Consider the following 16682-nt stretch of genomic DNA (forward strand, 5'->3'; position numbering starts at 1 on the left):
GCAGGTATGAATGTAACTAGAACGGTAATCGCTAACACTTTTTTCTTCACATTTTTTAGGGCGCTCCCGAAGGCTTGATCGATCGCTGTACCCATATACGTGTTGGTAATGGAAAAGTACTTCTGACTGCTGGGATTAAACAGAAGATAATGAGTGTGATCAGAGAATGGGGTACAGGCAGGGACACACTGCGCTGCCTGGCATTGGCAACACATGACAGCCCTCCACGGAAAGAGGAAATGAATCTGGAAGAATCTTCCAACTTTATTAATTATGAGGTGGGACGCCTAGTATTAAAGTAACCTTAATTTCGCCTAATTAACATGACGCATGGCTAGTTGGGGACTAGATGCAATGTCTGCATCACATGCAGCTACAGATGTTGCACTGACTGTATAACACGTAGGCTCGACTTATATAAAACTTGTGTCACGGGCTGACTTGCGTAGTTTAATTGAACTGTATAGAACAAGTGTAAATCCCATCTTATGGCTCCTGTAAAATTGTACTAGTCTTTTAAAAAAAAAAAAAAAAAAAAAAAAACTTTCATTTTATTTTGGCATCTCTCCTCTTTAGGTAAATCTGACATTTGTTGGCTGTGTTGGAATGTTGGACCCTCCAAGAACAGAGGTGGCAGCATCAGTAAAAATGTGCAGGCAGGCTGGCATTCGTGTCATCATGATCACTGGTGACAACAAAGGAACAGCAGTAGCAATTTGCCGTCGTATTGGTATCTTCCGTGAAGATGAAGATGTTTCCGAAAGGGCTTTCACTGGCCGGGAGTTCGATGAGCTATCTCCAGCTGCACAGAGGGACGCTTGCATGAATGCTCGGTGCTTCGCCCGTGTAGAGCCTTCACACAAATCAAAAATTGTGGAATTTCTACAGTCTTTTGATGAAATTACAGCTATGGTAAGTTTTGGGGTTTTTTTTCATATTGGATCTAGTCTTGCTCTAATTGAACCATGTGTTCACAGAATGGTACGAAACTTTGTTGCAATGGTTGGGAATAATTCATATTTACCCACCTTCATCCAAAAAAAGCCATCTAGTTCCAAAGTGAATTCTTTGTGCTAAATTCAGTGGTGTGTTTTGGGGCTTTTTTATGTTACAAGTGTGAGTAACCTATCATTCTATCCTTTCAGACTGGTGATGGTGTAAATGACGCCCCTGCTCTTAAAAAAGCGGAAATTGGAATAGCTATGGGATCTGGCACTGCAGTTGCTAAAACTGCCTCTGAAATGGTTCTGGCTGACGACAACTTCTCCACTATTGTAGCTGCTGTTGAAGAAGGACGTGCAATTTACAACAACATGAAGCAATTCATCCGATACCTCATTTCTTCCAATGTTGGAGAAGTGGTTTGGTATGTATTCAGCTTTTAATGAAAGGATATTTTGATGGTTAACAAATTTTACCAAAATTTTTCGAAAGTCCACATTTTTTAGTGAGGCCCTCTTACTATGTTTTGTAATTGTGTCATTAAAATATTTTTCTGTTTCTTCAGTATTTTCCTGACTGCTGCTCTTGGATTCCCAGAGGCATTAATTCCTGTTCAGCTACTGTGGGTAAATCTGGTAACAGACGGCCTTCCTGCCACTGCATTGGGCTTCAACCCTCCGGATCTGGACATAATGAACAAGCCACCACGTAATCCCAAGGAGCCACTGATCAGTGGCTGGCTATTCTTTCGTTACCTTACAATTGGATGTAAGTTTGCTTTGTCTCACTAATCCAATAGGGAAGTGAATGGCTTTGAACCAAATCTTGTGTGCTCTGCGGTAACAGTGCTTGAAATGTTCTCTTTTTTTTCCTGGAACTGTGACTGAATAAGCCACAATTGAAATTTGACCTTAGAGATAAATAAATAGTTTGGAGCTCATGGATGATTTTGGTTTTATCTCTTAAACAGGTTACGTTGGTGCTGCTACAGTTGGAGCTGCAGCCTGGTGGTTTATTGCAGCTGACGATGGACCAAGAGTTACTTTCTACCAACTGGTATTCTTCTCCACATTTTATTTATATGAAATTTGAGACCTTGCTTTTCAAGGATTACTGCACATGGTTCAAAGATTAAAATCATAGTCTGCAACACCCCACACATCATGCAGACTATCTGGTAATCCTTACAAACACTGATTTCTCATTTTAGAGCCACTTTCTTCAGTGCAAAGAAGACAACCCAGAATTTGCAAACGTGGCATGCGAAGTCTTTGAATCTCCATATCCAATGACCATGGCATTGTCTGTCCTAGTTACAATTGAAATGTGCAATGCATTGAACAGGTAACCTCTTTTGAGAAGTACTAGTTCCTAGACGTACCCTTTGCTTGTTAAATACGTTTTTGTTTTTTTTGTTGAATGAGAAATATTTGGGATCTTATTGAGCGGTATTTATCGATACTTTCCTTAGTTGTCCCACTCCTCTGTAATATGTCCAATATCCCTCTCCCAACTGGATGTAACTGCAGCCATGGGGTTTCCCAGGATTTTTAGTAATAAGGAATTATACATGAAAGATATAAGGCCTTTAGTATTTTTTTGTATTTATCACAGTCCAACACCTCATTGAAGGAGATGGATAGATTGGGGAGACTCCTGAGATCTAATCGCATGCCGTAATTGTAGATACTTTAAGAAATCCAAGTTACACCAAGGTCTGTTTTTTTTAAATGCTCAAATTTGGAAAAATAACCCTCCTTATATAATTGATGTAGGTATCTCAATGCCCTCTTTTTTTCCATTCCCCAAAACCTTCCAAATGTCGCAATGCCCTCAAAAGGGTTATTGCAGATAAGGATGTGCTTAAAATATGGTGGGCATGTAAGAAATGGTTGGGAATGGGAGAATATTTTATGGACAAGTATTAAAGTCTGGAAGCATCTGGGCTTGGACCGAAGACTCCTTGACTCTTAATCCTAAATCACCTCCCACCCCCCAAGAAATTTTAGCACTGGGCCGCCTGCTTCATTCTCTCATGACATCATTGTAGCTAGAAGTAACTTGGTGACCTGATACAGGTTCAGTGGTATGGGCACTGCAGTGTTGGGTCTCTGGACTTCATGATTATGTGCTTTAACCTGTTGCAAGCTGAATATTTTTAATATGCAACTTTTTCCGCTCTGGTGAGCTGGGAAAGACTGATAGTATTGCTCTCCTCTAATTCTGTTTCACTTTCCCTCTATTTTAGCTTATCTGAAAACCAATCCCTTCTGAGAATGCCTCCATGGGAGAACGTTTGGCTTCTGGGCTCGATTTGCTTATCCATGTCTCTTCATTTTCTAATTCTTTATGTAGAACCATTACCGGTATGTTCAGATTTCCCAGACAGCAGAGTTGGCGAATCAATTTGCACATCCCGCTCCATCGTCCCGGACAGTGGTCTGTGGCTACTGGAATGGGAGGGGGAAAACTACCTCTTCCTTAATGGCGTCCACGGCTCTCCTTGATTAGCTGATTTGGCGTGATATCAAACATGCATAACGCAACAGTGTCATTGTGCCAGGATGGCTGACCGATAGAAGAGCCCAGACGCAGTCAGGTGAGAGGCTGTACTGCCTCTCCCATTCCAGTGGCCACAGACCATCGTTGGGCCGATGCAATGGGGCGAGCAAATAAATTTTGTGCCAACTCTCATAAATGAGGTTATTTAAACATGTGAGTGGACACCTTGCTTACTTTTTTTTTTCTCCCCCCTTTATAGCTTATTTTCCAGATTACTCCGTTGAACTTGATTCAGTGGTTGATGGTGCTGAAAATCTCATTACCCGTTATACTTCTGGATGAGTCACTTAAATATTTTGCCCGTAACTACTTGGAACCTGGTAAAGAGTGTGAAAAGCCTGCAGCCAAACCGTGCACTTTTTCCGCATGCACTGAGGGGATTTCTTGGCCGTTTGTGTTCATTACCTTACCTTTGGTTATCTGGCTTTACAGCACCGACACTAACATTACTGAGATGTTTTGGTCTTGACTGACATTTTTACAGAATGGAAATGTTTAACTTAACCCATTTATTTTTTTATTTTTTTTTATTGTTTAAAGCAACTGTCTATTTCTGCTGAAATTTCCCATGAACATAGTGCTGGTGAAGGCAAGTTTGTTTCTCATACTAGGTCTTATTTTCTCATTTGGCTCCTATTTGACCCACCCAAGCCTCTTGACAGCAGTGCGGACAAGAGGCTTTTTTTTTTTTTTTTTTCTTTTTTTTTTTCACATAATATTCATTGATATGTACAGAGGACTAACACTATTTTATGCAAATATTTTTTGTAGATGGAAAAAAGCATGTACAGTGTTCGGTTTAATAATATCCATTCTCATTAAAATAAAAAAAATAAAAAACACAAAAAAAAAAGGAAGCGAAAAGGAATTATAATTTGATCCAATGGACATTATCTGCAGAAAATTGTTAGCAGATTTAGGGAACGTGTAAAATTGACTAAAATTATGAAGCATGATCTGTGTTTCTGCATGGTCATTTGGATTTGGTTTGAGATCCTTATACTGTCTAATGGGCTTTATTTTTTACTTAGCCATAAGCCATTTTTTTCCTGCACTAAGCAGATAATTGCTACCTCAGTCAGTATTTTGTGTTCCCGTCTGTCATTTCATTTATTTTTTTTCTTGTTTACACCCGTCTGATTCTCTGTAAGAGGTATGCCTATTCTTGCTTGTGCAGATTTCCCCGATTTTAAGTTCAAATCATGTTTTCCTTCCATATATTTTTAAGGTTATTTATTTAAATGTCTAATGTATTTTTATTGTAGCCGACCTATTTTTTTTTCCCCAATTGTCGCCCATTCTATGGGCTATGCTTCACAGCCTAAAAATAAAACCTTTTAATGGACAGAGAAACATGTCTTGTCTTACAAATGCTTTATCACCATAAGTTCCTTATTTTTTTTTTTCCTACTTAGAACATTTTGTTATGTACGCGTGTGATCAAAAAATTGCACTGCAAAGATAAAGCTGGATTATATTTCACAGTTGTTGGCAAGCAACCATCCATCTGTTATCATTGCAAGTTATTCTTCTAACCTGCATTAACCAGCGTTGGGGAAATAACCTTGTATTTAACTTTTGTTTTATTTTGTAAAACCTGTAAATAGCACATGACCAAATGAACATATTGTATAGATCTATTTTTATTTTAAAGTGACACTAATGACCATCATTTAACTGTTAGAGCATGTTTTCAGGTTGACTTCCCTCAGCCACCAAAGTTTAGGTCATTAACCGTCCTAATTGTGGTGTTTTTCTCCAAATGCCTTCCAACACTCAACTAAAGTGAGTATTCATTGCCTTTGAAACACTCCGTCGTAGCCGGTTCATGTAACGATGCAAGAAATTCCAGTCTGTATTGTTGCTAAAGAATAAAAGTGGTTAAGTTTCCCAATACTTTGAGTCTGTCCCTGTCCTACACTTACATTTCACATGCAGGATAGAGGCCACCATTAGGGTTTATCTTGACTTTCAGATCATATAACCAGATTTATGGGTTCACAAACAACCAAGATTGGACTATACATGTTTCTTTGTGACCAACCAATAGTCTCATTCTTGCATTGAATTCATTCACATACATAGTAGGGTTCTCCCAATAAGCATCTGTAGAAAGGTTTGAGAATCTGTTTGGTTCAGAGCAGTGTTGCAAGGGTGGATATTTTAAGAATTAGTACAGTACTAATAGTATAGGTTGAGGAGGCTGCTTTAGTCTGCTTGCCTGACACACTAGTGGCCGCAACACGGTAAAGAACAGCAGTGGATCTCTGGACAGGTTCTGATCAGGTAAGTGGAACTTTTTGGACATGTAGAGCTTTGGGAATTGGCCTTTTGACATTTTGTGTTTTAAGTACAAGAAGTTGAATACTGTAAGAAAATACCAGCATGAGGAGGAGTTTGAAGTAGTCGATCTTTTTTTACTAGAAGTTCATTAGAACACATCAGAAATCTGGAATAAAACACTTTGACATGCTGCAAAAGTTTTTTGCATAACCTGAGGTTGCTCCAAAATTTTGCAACTTGTAGTTTTCATGTCAGTTTGGTCCTGCTCTGCCAAAATGACCATGACTCCACAGCTCATATAATAAATGAGCTGTGCTGTACCTTGCGCCAGAAATCTTACTCCAGTCATTGACTGGAATAACATTTCTGGCACGGTGCACGCCACTCTTGGTGAATCAGGAGAGTCTGACTGCAATACCTTCCCACGTTGTTCACACCGGCCTTTATTAATCTGGGCCTACATCTTTTGTTGACTCCCAGCTTTTGCGTGGACTGTATTCCATATGAATGGGGACTAAAGCAAATGGTTTATTTGCAATGGGCTGGTCAGTATTTAGCACATCTTTACTCTAACTCTAGGGGTTTTTTATTTTTATTTTTTTGAGTTGCCGGGTTATTAAAGGAGTTTATAATTGATACTTTTTTTTTTTTTTGCCTCATCTGCTTGCTGTCATTAAAATTAATGATCAGCTGGACTTTCCTTCACATTTTTAATTCCCACAAGTCAATGAGGTTTAAAATAATTCTGGGGGACGTGATGGTGTGCAGTGTACTGAATTAGATTTTGTTTTTTGTTTTTGAAGGCTTCTTGCTTGGCATTATGCATGATGCTTCTGGAAAGCGCTATGGCAGATCAGCAGCTTTCTATCTAGTGACTGTTTGGCCTCCCCTCCCTTATACCTGGGATGCTTTTCTTTTCACCCTCTGTTGGCAACTCAAACATTGGGAGAAATGACTGGTTTGTGAAGGAGTTAGGCTTTAGTCTGTTTAAAAAAAATTGCTTAACTTGCATTATGGAAGTAAATGAACAATAAAAGACTGCAAAGGTTTAAATTGTCTTTTAAAAGTATATCTTCCCCAACACCCTCTAATACGTAAGTGACCAGGTTTAAAATGCCCTATGGATTGGTGAGATCCCCTCTGATTAGTCATGTGTGAGACGCTGGTGGGCATCTCTGGCCCAGTCGCATGTTAGAAAAATACGTACTCTAATAAATGAAGTTGGTAGGAGGGAGGGGGGGGGGGGGGACTTCAACTACTCTCATACCCACAACTTACTTTTTGTAAAGCTGTTCATTAGTTTGACATGAGAATTGTGTTCCATATAAGCAGCTAAAGCTTACTGTTTTAATTCTGTTCATTTAAACTAACAAGATGGAAAAAGAGGTTTGGTGCAAAATTGTGTTGAACTATTGAAAATGATGTTCAGATTCAGCATAATAGGCCTGACTCATCTGCGGCTAAACTTTTTAGTTTTATTTCATTAGTGACATTATTTTTAGCTGAAGCATTATTGCTTTTTTTTTAAATTATCTGGTTAGACTTGGCTGAAGATACAGCTACCATCTTTAGCAGTTTGACTCTAAGCATTTTTGCTAGAAAGAGGTTGAAGCCTACGATGTCCATAAATGGCTACAATAAAAGCAGCATTCCCAGTGACCAAGCTGTGTTTAACTACAGTCTGAAACATCAAAGTTCCCTGAAAGTCTTGTATTACTACTTTTTCCATTGCATTTCATCAATCTTTCACAGTATATTACTTAATTACTCTCCAATTTAAGCATGAAAATTCCAGTTCTCTGTACCTTGACTAATTTTAGGGGATTTTAGATTATTAAAGTTTTCATGTTTTGGTTTAAAGTCTGAAACTTTACTTCCTAAAACAGTAAATCTTACCGTTGGCATAATATGCCTTTTTGGAGTGTGACAAGCTATTGGTTTAATGTTCAAACTAATATGAGGGTAGGATTACTCTGGTAACACTGTAATGTTACTGTGCAACTTTAGGGTTTCACCAATGGAAAACAAGTTCACGGACAACCTTGCAACAATTTTTATTAGAATGCCGAAACCTTGTCCTTTTTCAAAGGGGTTTTCCAGGCGCATAATATTGATAATCTGTCTTCTAGGTCCTCAATATCTGCTCTGTTCCATGTCTTCCAGATGCTAGATCCTCTCATATTCTGTTTAAAAAGTATCATTTTAACTTTTTTTTTTTTTTTAGTTCATGCCCAACATGCAGCAGATCAGTGAGCATATGTGATCTGAAATCCCAATCAAACATTTAAAAAGTTTTTCCTGCAGCGTGCTGCACAACATGTAAGAGACCCACCATAGAGCGGTATACAGGCTGAATAGAAAGTCTGTCCAGAGTCCTGGAAGTAGGGCCTGCAACTATCAGACACTTATGGCATCAATTTTTAACATGTGGAAATACACCTTTTTATATTTTTAATTTGTCACTTGGGAGTGGTTCAGTATAGCAATGTGACCATTAGACGAGGAAATGTTGGGCTCCCATGTTGGAAAAAGTTGAAAGTTTTGGTTTTTTTAAATTTTTTTAAAATCCTCGAAAACCATTAAATTTGACATCTAATCTGTACAGAAAATGGAAGAAAGCCTGCATGAATGCAATTCATGTTAGAGGAGCATTTTATTTGGCTAAGATTTATTAGAAACTTTTATGTATCTTTTAAATGACCATCAAAAAAAAGAACGAGTAGGGTGAACAGGCAAAGGCCAAAAGTCAAATTTCTAAATTCGTGTTGAACATGAACCCCAAGTTTAGAAAACAGTATACAGAATGATTAACTATGAAATCCTCTTGCCAATCTAAAAAGTACATAGAAGTATCAAGTGCACGAGAAAGATAAATGACCACAGAAACAGAATATGCATGGAGGCACAAGAAGGAATATGCCCCCTGTGGTCCAACAAAGAATGGAGAACACACTCAGTGTTTCGCCAACGGCTTAATCAGGGGGTCAGGTTGTTTTTTTGTTTGTTTTTTTTTTTTATTTTTTTTTTTCCCTTCCTGGACTTGACACTTTAATGTATATTGTAGGCTAGCAATTGATATAATTTCTGATAATTTGGTATACTGTTTTCTGATCTCCTGTTTTATTCAATATGAATTTTGTAATTTTAATATATTTCTTTGGTCCTTACCCTAGAGCTGTGCTGTTTTTTTTTTATTGATCATTAATATGTTTATTTTTATGCTGTTACTTGGCTTGTTTCTGAAGGTGCATTAATTTATAGGTGAATTTAGCCACTGTTGCTAGCCAGTTATACGGCTTGTTTAAGATTTATTATAATTAGTGATTTTATTAACAGCTCCCTGCTTGCAACAATGTCCAATGCTTCATGTATTAAAATATCACCTGGTCCTATCGTACAGGGCTTGTCTGGTCAGAAGATATTGATTATCTATCCTCAGGAAGAACCCATGTTAAATTTTGCCACATCAACTGCACCATATACAAATACACTTACAGCTCATTCACATTCAGTATGTGATCAATAATTTTTCATTTTTTCATTCACTTATTTTGTGGCAAAACCAAAATTGCATTGTAAATGCAAAAATATAATGCAAACATTTCTTTTTCTTGAATCCACATTTGTTTTTGACCTTGAATATAAATATATATTGCAATACACACTGAAATAGAGGCTCCTAGGGTTCATTAACTTTTTTTTTTTTTTTTTTTTTTTCTCCTTCTCACTGGGAAAAAAAATAAATAAATGCTAATCTAATTAGACTTAACCCTCTTCCCGGTATGTGATGTAAATGTATGGCATGTCTGATGTGGGTTTAGGAAGAGGCCGATAGATTCCAGATTTTATGCCTTGAGCCTAGTGAAGGCCCTTGCCGCCGCTGTCACGGTGTAACGCCTATCAAGTCCTGCTTGTGACTTCATAAGTGTTAATTTGACAATCTACTGCAAAGGTAATTTATTGCACTATACTGTAGAAATGATCATAGGCTTTCAGAATATTTAAAGGGGAAAAAAATTAAACCTGAAAGTTGAAATGACTCCATTTTCCCAATTCGTTCTTTCAAAATATAATTTTTTTAACCCATACTATAAACGACAGGTGCATCTCACTAGATTAGAATATAATCAAAAAGTTAATTTATTTCAGTTCTTCAATACAAAAAGTGAAACTCGTAGATTATGTTGAGTCATTACAAACAGAGTGATCTATTTCAAGTGTTTATTTCTGTTAATGTTGTGTTTTCATTGGCTGTAAGCCATAATCAAGTCATTATCTCAGTAAATTAGAATACTTTATAACAGCTTGAAAAAATGTTTTTAAAATCCGAAACGTATGTTCAGTAAATGCACTCAATACTTGGTCAGGGCTCCTTTTGCATCAATGTGGTGTGGCATGGAGGCGATCAGCCTGTGGCACTGCTGAGGTGTTATGGAAGCCCAGGTTGCTTTTGATAGCAGCCTTCAGCTCGTCTGCATTGTTGGATCTGGTGTCGCTCATCTTCCTCTTGACAATACCCCAGTGAGTTTGCTGGCCAATCAAGCATAGTGATACTGTTGTGTTTTGGCAGTGTGGACAGGTGCCACGTCCTGCTGGAGAATGAAATTTCCATCTCCAAAAAGCTTGTCGGCAGAGGGAAGCATGAAGTTCTCTAAAAATTTCCTTGTAGACGGCTGCGCTGACTTTGGTCTTGATAAAACACAGTGAACCTAAACCCACAGATGACATGGCTCCCCAAACCATCGCTGATTGTGGAAACTTCACACTAGACCTCAAGCAGCTTGGATTGTGGCCTCTCCACTCTTCCTTCAGTCTCTGGGACCTTGATTTCCAAATGAAAATTGGAACTCTGGGACCTTGTGGAGTGTCAGTGACTGCCTTCTGGACATCTGTCAAGTCAGCAGTCTTACCCATGATTGTGGAGCCTACTGAAACAGACTAAGGGAGGGACCTTTTTAAACGTGTAGGAAGCCTTTGCAGTTGCTTTTTGTTAATTTTTAATTTACTGAGGTAATGACTTGTGTTTTCATGGTCTGTAAGCCATAATCATCAACATTAACAGAAATAAACACTTGAAATAGATCACTGTTTGTAATGACTCTATATAATGAGTTTCAGTTTTTGTATTGAAGAACTGAAATTAACTTTGATATTCTAATTTAGTGAGATGCATCTGTATATACAAAAACCCCAAAGTGCAATTTGTCTGACAGTGTCTCCCCAAGAATTAAATAAAAAAACAAACCATTGTAGAAACTACAGCTTGCCCCTGAAATAACGAGCTATTGCATTGCATACTTCAACAAGAAAATAGTTATTGGTCTCAGAAAATGGTGACACAAAGCAAATTTGAACTTTGAATATTTTTTTTAAAACAAAATTTATATGAACAAAACACTATATGAATTTGGTATCGCACCAGTGGTACTGATTGGCCATAAAATAAAAAATTTGTTGTCCTTTCCCGTCCGTATGGGCTGTGGAGTCTCTAAGCCAAACCACTGACTCCTCAATTTACCAGACTTCCGACTCCTCTAACTCCACAGCCCTGCCTCACTACTGAGCGTGTACATAAAGTGCAGCACAGATTCATCTCAACTAAAAGCCGAGATCCTTAGATCAGGAACAGAACAGACATTTTATAGGACATTTCATAACTTTCCCAAATTCTTATGAAAATATTTAGAGCACATCCTGCATTGTACTACTGAACCCATTTTATGATATATTTTAGGAGTCGGTCCATTTTATACAGACTCCATCAAAATCGACTCCGACTCCACAGCCCTGCCTTCAATCCTGTTTTTTTTGTACATGATATGGCAGTCGGTTGAATCATTCAACACCTCTTTTGTAGTAGTAAAAAAAAAAAAAAAAAAAAAGCCCTTGTACAAACTGACCATGGAAAAATAGTGCTATGACTTTTAAGAGGGGGGGGGGGGGGGACAAAGGTGAGGAAATTAGTTTTTATGCTTTTAAGAGAGGATATTTTTTATTTAGTGCATTTTTAAATTTACTGTTCTTTTTTACTTCATGACATAAACATCTGTTTGTCACTTTATGGTAAAACAAACTGCTGTTACCATTACCCTTAGAAGTAACCTCTGATTCTCAAAGATTTATTGAAGATTGGTTATGTTGATACATTACAAATCGTTTTTGGTCCACAATGTAGATGCATATTACTCAGTAATCCAGCCTCCTCAATGTTGTATGGTCCGTTTACAGCTAACATAGTCTTTTCCTCAAATTGCCATTTCCATTCTTGAGCTGACAAGTTGCCGTGACTTTGGATACACCGATGTTGGATCCCATAGAATAAAAAGATTGGGATCAGTCTCTTTTTTTCTATGCTCTGTGTTGAGCATGAGACTGTAAAAGAACACAGGTCACTTAAATACACGGCTGGTTGTATTCTCATGTGTGAAGTCACTACTTTTAACCTTTCACCTTTACTACTTTCCCTGGGGATAATTAACACACTTCTTCATCCACACACTAATGAACATGTTTGCCATTTGAAATTCACTGTGCACATGAATGCTGCTAACCACTGTGATCTCCAGTTGTGTCGGGTCACGACACCATGATGTGGCATTCCGATACGGAGCTGAGCACAGTGCCAGTGCTTAGCCCTTTACACTTGGTTGCCAAGTAAAGCTTTGACCCTTTGAACCATGTTGACTGCTAAATTAGTATAACATTACTTCTCCATGGTTTTCAGGATGCTAGTAATCTATTCTGGTTGGTGGTATGGAGATTGAGTAAAATTAAACCTCTCTTTAAAATAAGACATACAAAATATTTTCATTTTCACTACTTTTAGAGCATCCAGTAAACAATATATTCACAGCAATAGAAAAAAAAACTTCCTATTTGTAGGTCTGAATTGTATAGCTTTCACTAGACAATCATCATTTACACGTGCAAACTGTGGATCTGTAGAATATTGGTCCCAGGTGTGCATGCATTCTGGATTTTCACTGCACCGCATGGTCCATGGAATCGTATCTAATGGTTCCTCTCCCCTCTTAGAGGAATTGATTCCGAAAACATTTACTTCCTACTGTAAATTATAACTCCCATTCTCAAATTATTTGGTTTCATATTATGGGGGGGGGGGGGGGGGGGGACTGAATTCATAGCATGTACTATATGATCAACCCCAATTGTCTGTTGAAGCCCATTGTTTGCCAGAAAAAAAAACATGCTGTACTTTTTGTTCTGGGAAAATTACAAATTGTGATGGAGGCTGCAACAGCCAAACAAAAAAGGGGCCAAACAAAAAAGGGGCCACACAACATCTGCTGTTGCTACTGTAGAACCCCTTTTGCGAGGGGTCACAACATGTCAGACCGTGAACTTCTGCCAAAGATGAGCAGCACCTACATAGTGCCACTCTGTAAAATCGATACATATAGATATTTATGATTTGTCTTTCATAGATCTGAACCTTATTTACAATATGAAAGAAAATAAACATGCCCATATAGATAGAAATACAACTGAGATCCCTTAAAGCGAACCTGTCGGCACGATTTTGCATTGTAAAGACATGTCTAATGGCACTGTAATACTGATTACATTGATAGCTTTGGTGAAGAAATCCGCTTTGTTCTTTAATCACCATTTTTTAAGTTTTCTTCTAAATAAATTTCACTGCACAGGGGCCGGCCTGTATACTGGGTCTTCTCTTCCCGGTCTGTGATTCCCCGGTCCCTCCTGCCTCCGGTCTGTGAATGACCTCCATTCTCTGTTTGAAAACTCAGTAGTGACCGGTTATTTACAGAACGGAGGCAGGCGGAGGGGCTGGGAATACCAGAAAGCGAGAAGAACAAGTGCACAGTCCGGCACCGAAATCTAGCAGAAAACTTCAAATAGTGAGTAAAGTAGAACCACAAGGTGGATTTCTTCACTAAAGGTATCAATGTAATGGTGCTGTAATACTGATCACAATGTATTTACTTACAGGTTCTCTTTAAGGGGGTGGTCATGCTACCACTTATTGCTGACTTATCTATAGTCATCAGATCAGTGGGGGTCTGGCACTCGCCACTAAAACCGATCACCTATATGCTCCGGCGGCAGCCCGATGTAACTACATTGAACACAGCTGCACTGCACATCTCCATTCAGTGTGTAATGGTCACTGCCAAGTACTGCAGAACAGCTTCTCCTACGGGTAGGTCATCAATATGTGATGACCAGACAACCTCTTTAATGAACAAAGCTAAATATGTCAGTGTTAAACTTTAAAAATTTTGCACGTGTGAATGTAAGATTTCTATGTGACCAAATAGTGTGAGCATCACGAGATCCTAGAGTAGACTTGTTTCTCCGTGTAGGGATTCATCTTGCAGAAGGTAAACCCTAGCAAAGACCATATGGGGTACCACTTGTGTATAATCCTATACATAGAGGAAAAGCTCTATTCCTAGAATGTAATCTTGGCCTCATCAATATGCATATTCAGGTGCAATGTATTCTGATGTCCTGCAGACTTCTAAACCACTGATGTCTTATTTCTTCTTTCCTTTTCAGAACAACTGGAGTAATCCTCTTCTTAAACAATTGTGCAGAGATGTAAGGTTGCTTTGTTGCGTGCATGTGTGTGTTTAGAGGCAGTTTTCAAAGTAAATGGAGACAAGAAAAGGCATGTGCTTCAAATAGTGCTAAAATCCAAAATCGCCTTCACAATGAGATGTGTTGGAAGATTTCATGGAGGCGTTTGATTATTCAGTGCACAGTAAAGATTCTTTTGCTGCTAGAGGGTAAAACCGGAGCTGCGGTGTTAGAGGCCCCTCTAGCAACAAATGGAATGAGAAGATAATCTAAGCAGCCAAGCCAAGTTTCTGTGTTTTGCCATGTAAGATGTCATCCATCCATGTACAATATCATTGTAGTGCATGCTTTCAGTTGTAAGTAGTCAGATATCTGTACTGTATAATTTCCTTTATAAACAGCTATGTACAATATGCACTTGTTCTATTTATAAACCCATTCAGAACCTACAGATGTTGAATGTTGAAACTGTAAATCTCTAGGTCACCATTTCTTAAGTTTTTAGGATTTTTTTTTTAACTTGTTTCCAAGTGTGCAATTGTAAATTTTTGCACTGTAATAATGTAACTTATTAAATTCTAAAGCAGATAATCTTTTGGTGCAATACGATTTACTGTGATGCTTCTATTACAAGAAAACAATGTCAGTTGCTGCAAACGCATGTTTGGCCCCTAGACAATTGTAAATAAATTCAGTTGTTGCTGACATAAGCATCATTCAGACATGGTTTCCGATAAATAATAAAAGTTTGTTCTATTATAGACTTAGTGACTGACTTGTCGTTTTTTTTTTCCCTCAAATTTGTTTTCCTTATATGCAATACATGAGCTGATGTCCGATTTAATAGTAAAACGATTTAAAATAAACATGACAAAATAAAACCATATGCCAAGAAAAGAGAATTCCCTGAACCAAGACTGGACGTTTTAGGCTATGTGCGCTCAGTTCGAGGAAGGTTTTGGAGCACTCCGAAAAAGAAAAGAAAAATAAAGGCAGTCTGTCGGTTTGAACAGTCATTCTGTGCTAAGTTCAGGCACTTGGTGCACCTTTGGTGTGGCCAAACATTTAATTACACCTTCTCAACTACTCTTTCCCTCTGGTTCACAGCTCAAGATTGATGGAGCCAGTGAAGTGCATTGTCTGGAGGTTAAAGCAATTGAAACATATACCAAGATGTGCCCCATTGCTTTACAAGAGTTTTTGACTCTGCGGTGTAACAAAATGCTAAATATTTTACCTTGAATTACTGTTTTTTTTTCTCTTTTTTTTTTCATCCATAAAAACCTATGTTTGTATAATATGTGGTTTTGCCATGAATTGTCACAAAGTCTCATGTAAATGTACTCCATATGTCTTAACCCATTCACAACGTAGGATATTATAATATGCCCTATGATGGACCCCCCCCATGTATGGAGCGTGTTCAGAGGCTGAGTGAGCCTGCACCATACCGGCATCTTCCTGTGCCTATTTTATATTTTGATAGATTGGACTTTTACAGACCCAACAACACCAAATATATGCTTTTTATTAACTGGGAAAAGGTGTGATTCTCATTTATTAAATATATATACTTTTTTTTTTTTAATTTTTAGGAGGGTTATCAGGCAGCTGGGGGCCTTCTGATGCCCAGCCTACGGTTGAGATTTGTAGAATGTTATTTTCTCTATATACTGCAATATAGTAGTATTACAGTATATAGAACAAGCAACCATAGCTTCAAATCCCTTAATTTTTTAGTGCAAAATTAACTGCATGTATGTTGCTGGGGTCACTGTGGAGGGGGCTGCAGCTGTTAGCCTGTTAAATCCCGCTGTCAATCTCTGACCGGCATTTCACAAGCTCTAGCAAGGGGGTGCATCGTTCCATGCTCCCATCTGCACACCCGTGACATGATCACTGGTGGGTTGTCATGTCAGCCGGGGGTCTGTTGATCACCCCAGTGCCTGTTATTACAATCCACTTGTGAAAGCCAACCCATGGCTGGCATTCATAGATCATGAATATATATTTTTATAGCAGTGCTGATGTACTGCTATATGTATAGTACAAGGGACCAGGCAATCACAGCTTCAAGTCCCCTAAGGGGACTAACAAAGGCTTTTAAAATTAAAGGTTTTTAAATATGAAAAAAAAGTTCAAATCCCTTCCCTTTTGCTCCATTAAAAATACACAGATATCGCTACTTTTGTAAATGTCCGATCTAGCAAAATATAAAGTAAATTGATCTGATCAATAAATGGTATCAGCATTTTAGGGTAATCAGTAAAAACGTCAGGTCAGGGCGCAAATAATAAGCCCTCGCACAGGCTCATATCCCAAAAAATGAAAAT

The 16682-nt window shown here is 38.2% G+C and overlaps 1 protein-coding gene across 2 annotated transcripts in view; it reads left to right on the plus strand.

The window, feature by feature from the left end:
* Nucleotides 1–15040, plus strand: part of ATP2A2 (ATPase sarcoplasmic/endoplasmic reticulum Ca2+ transporting 2) — a 45690-nt gene extending 30650 nt beyond the window's left edge. Inside the window, exons 13-21 of one of the 2 annotated variants that reach the window (XM_073676301.1) lie at nucleotides 60–278; nucleotides 577–912; nucleotides 1146–1366; nucleotides 1508–1710; nucleotides 1913–1998; nucleotides 2153–2286; nucleotides 3191–3308; nucleotides 3704–3824; nucleotides 14329–15040. In XM_073676301.1, the coding sequence (XP_073532402.1) occupies nucleotides 60–278; nucleotides 577–912; nucleotides 1146–1366; nucleotides 1508–1710; nucleotides 1913–1998; nucleotides 2153–2286; nucleotides 3191–3308; nucleotides 3704–3824; nucleotides 14329–14342 (1452 nt within the window). In that variant the 3' untranslated portion in view covers nucleotides 14343–15040. Of the gene's footprint in view, nucleotides 1–59; nucleotides 279–576; nucleotides 913–1145; nucleotides 1367–1507; nucleotides 1711–1912; nucleotides 1999–2152; nucleotides 2287–3190; nucleotides 3309–3703; nucleotides 5290–14328 lie in introns of those variants that run through there. The other variant, XM_073676300.1, reaches the window with a different exon arrangement.
* The last annotated feature ends 1642 nt before the right edge of the window (nucleotides 15041–16682 follow it).

The sequence above is a fragment of the Phyllobates terribilis genome, unplaced genomic scaffold (genome assembly GCF_046119375.1).
Source record: "Phyllobates terribilis strain yellow unplaced genomic scaffold, ASM4611937v1 Scaffold_1__5_contigs__length_1240528914, whole genome shotgun sequence".
Classification (NCBI taxonomy): domain Eukaryota; kingdom Metazoa; phylum Chordata; class Amphibia; order Anura; family Dendrobatidae; genus Phyllobates; species Phyllobates terribilis.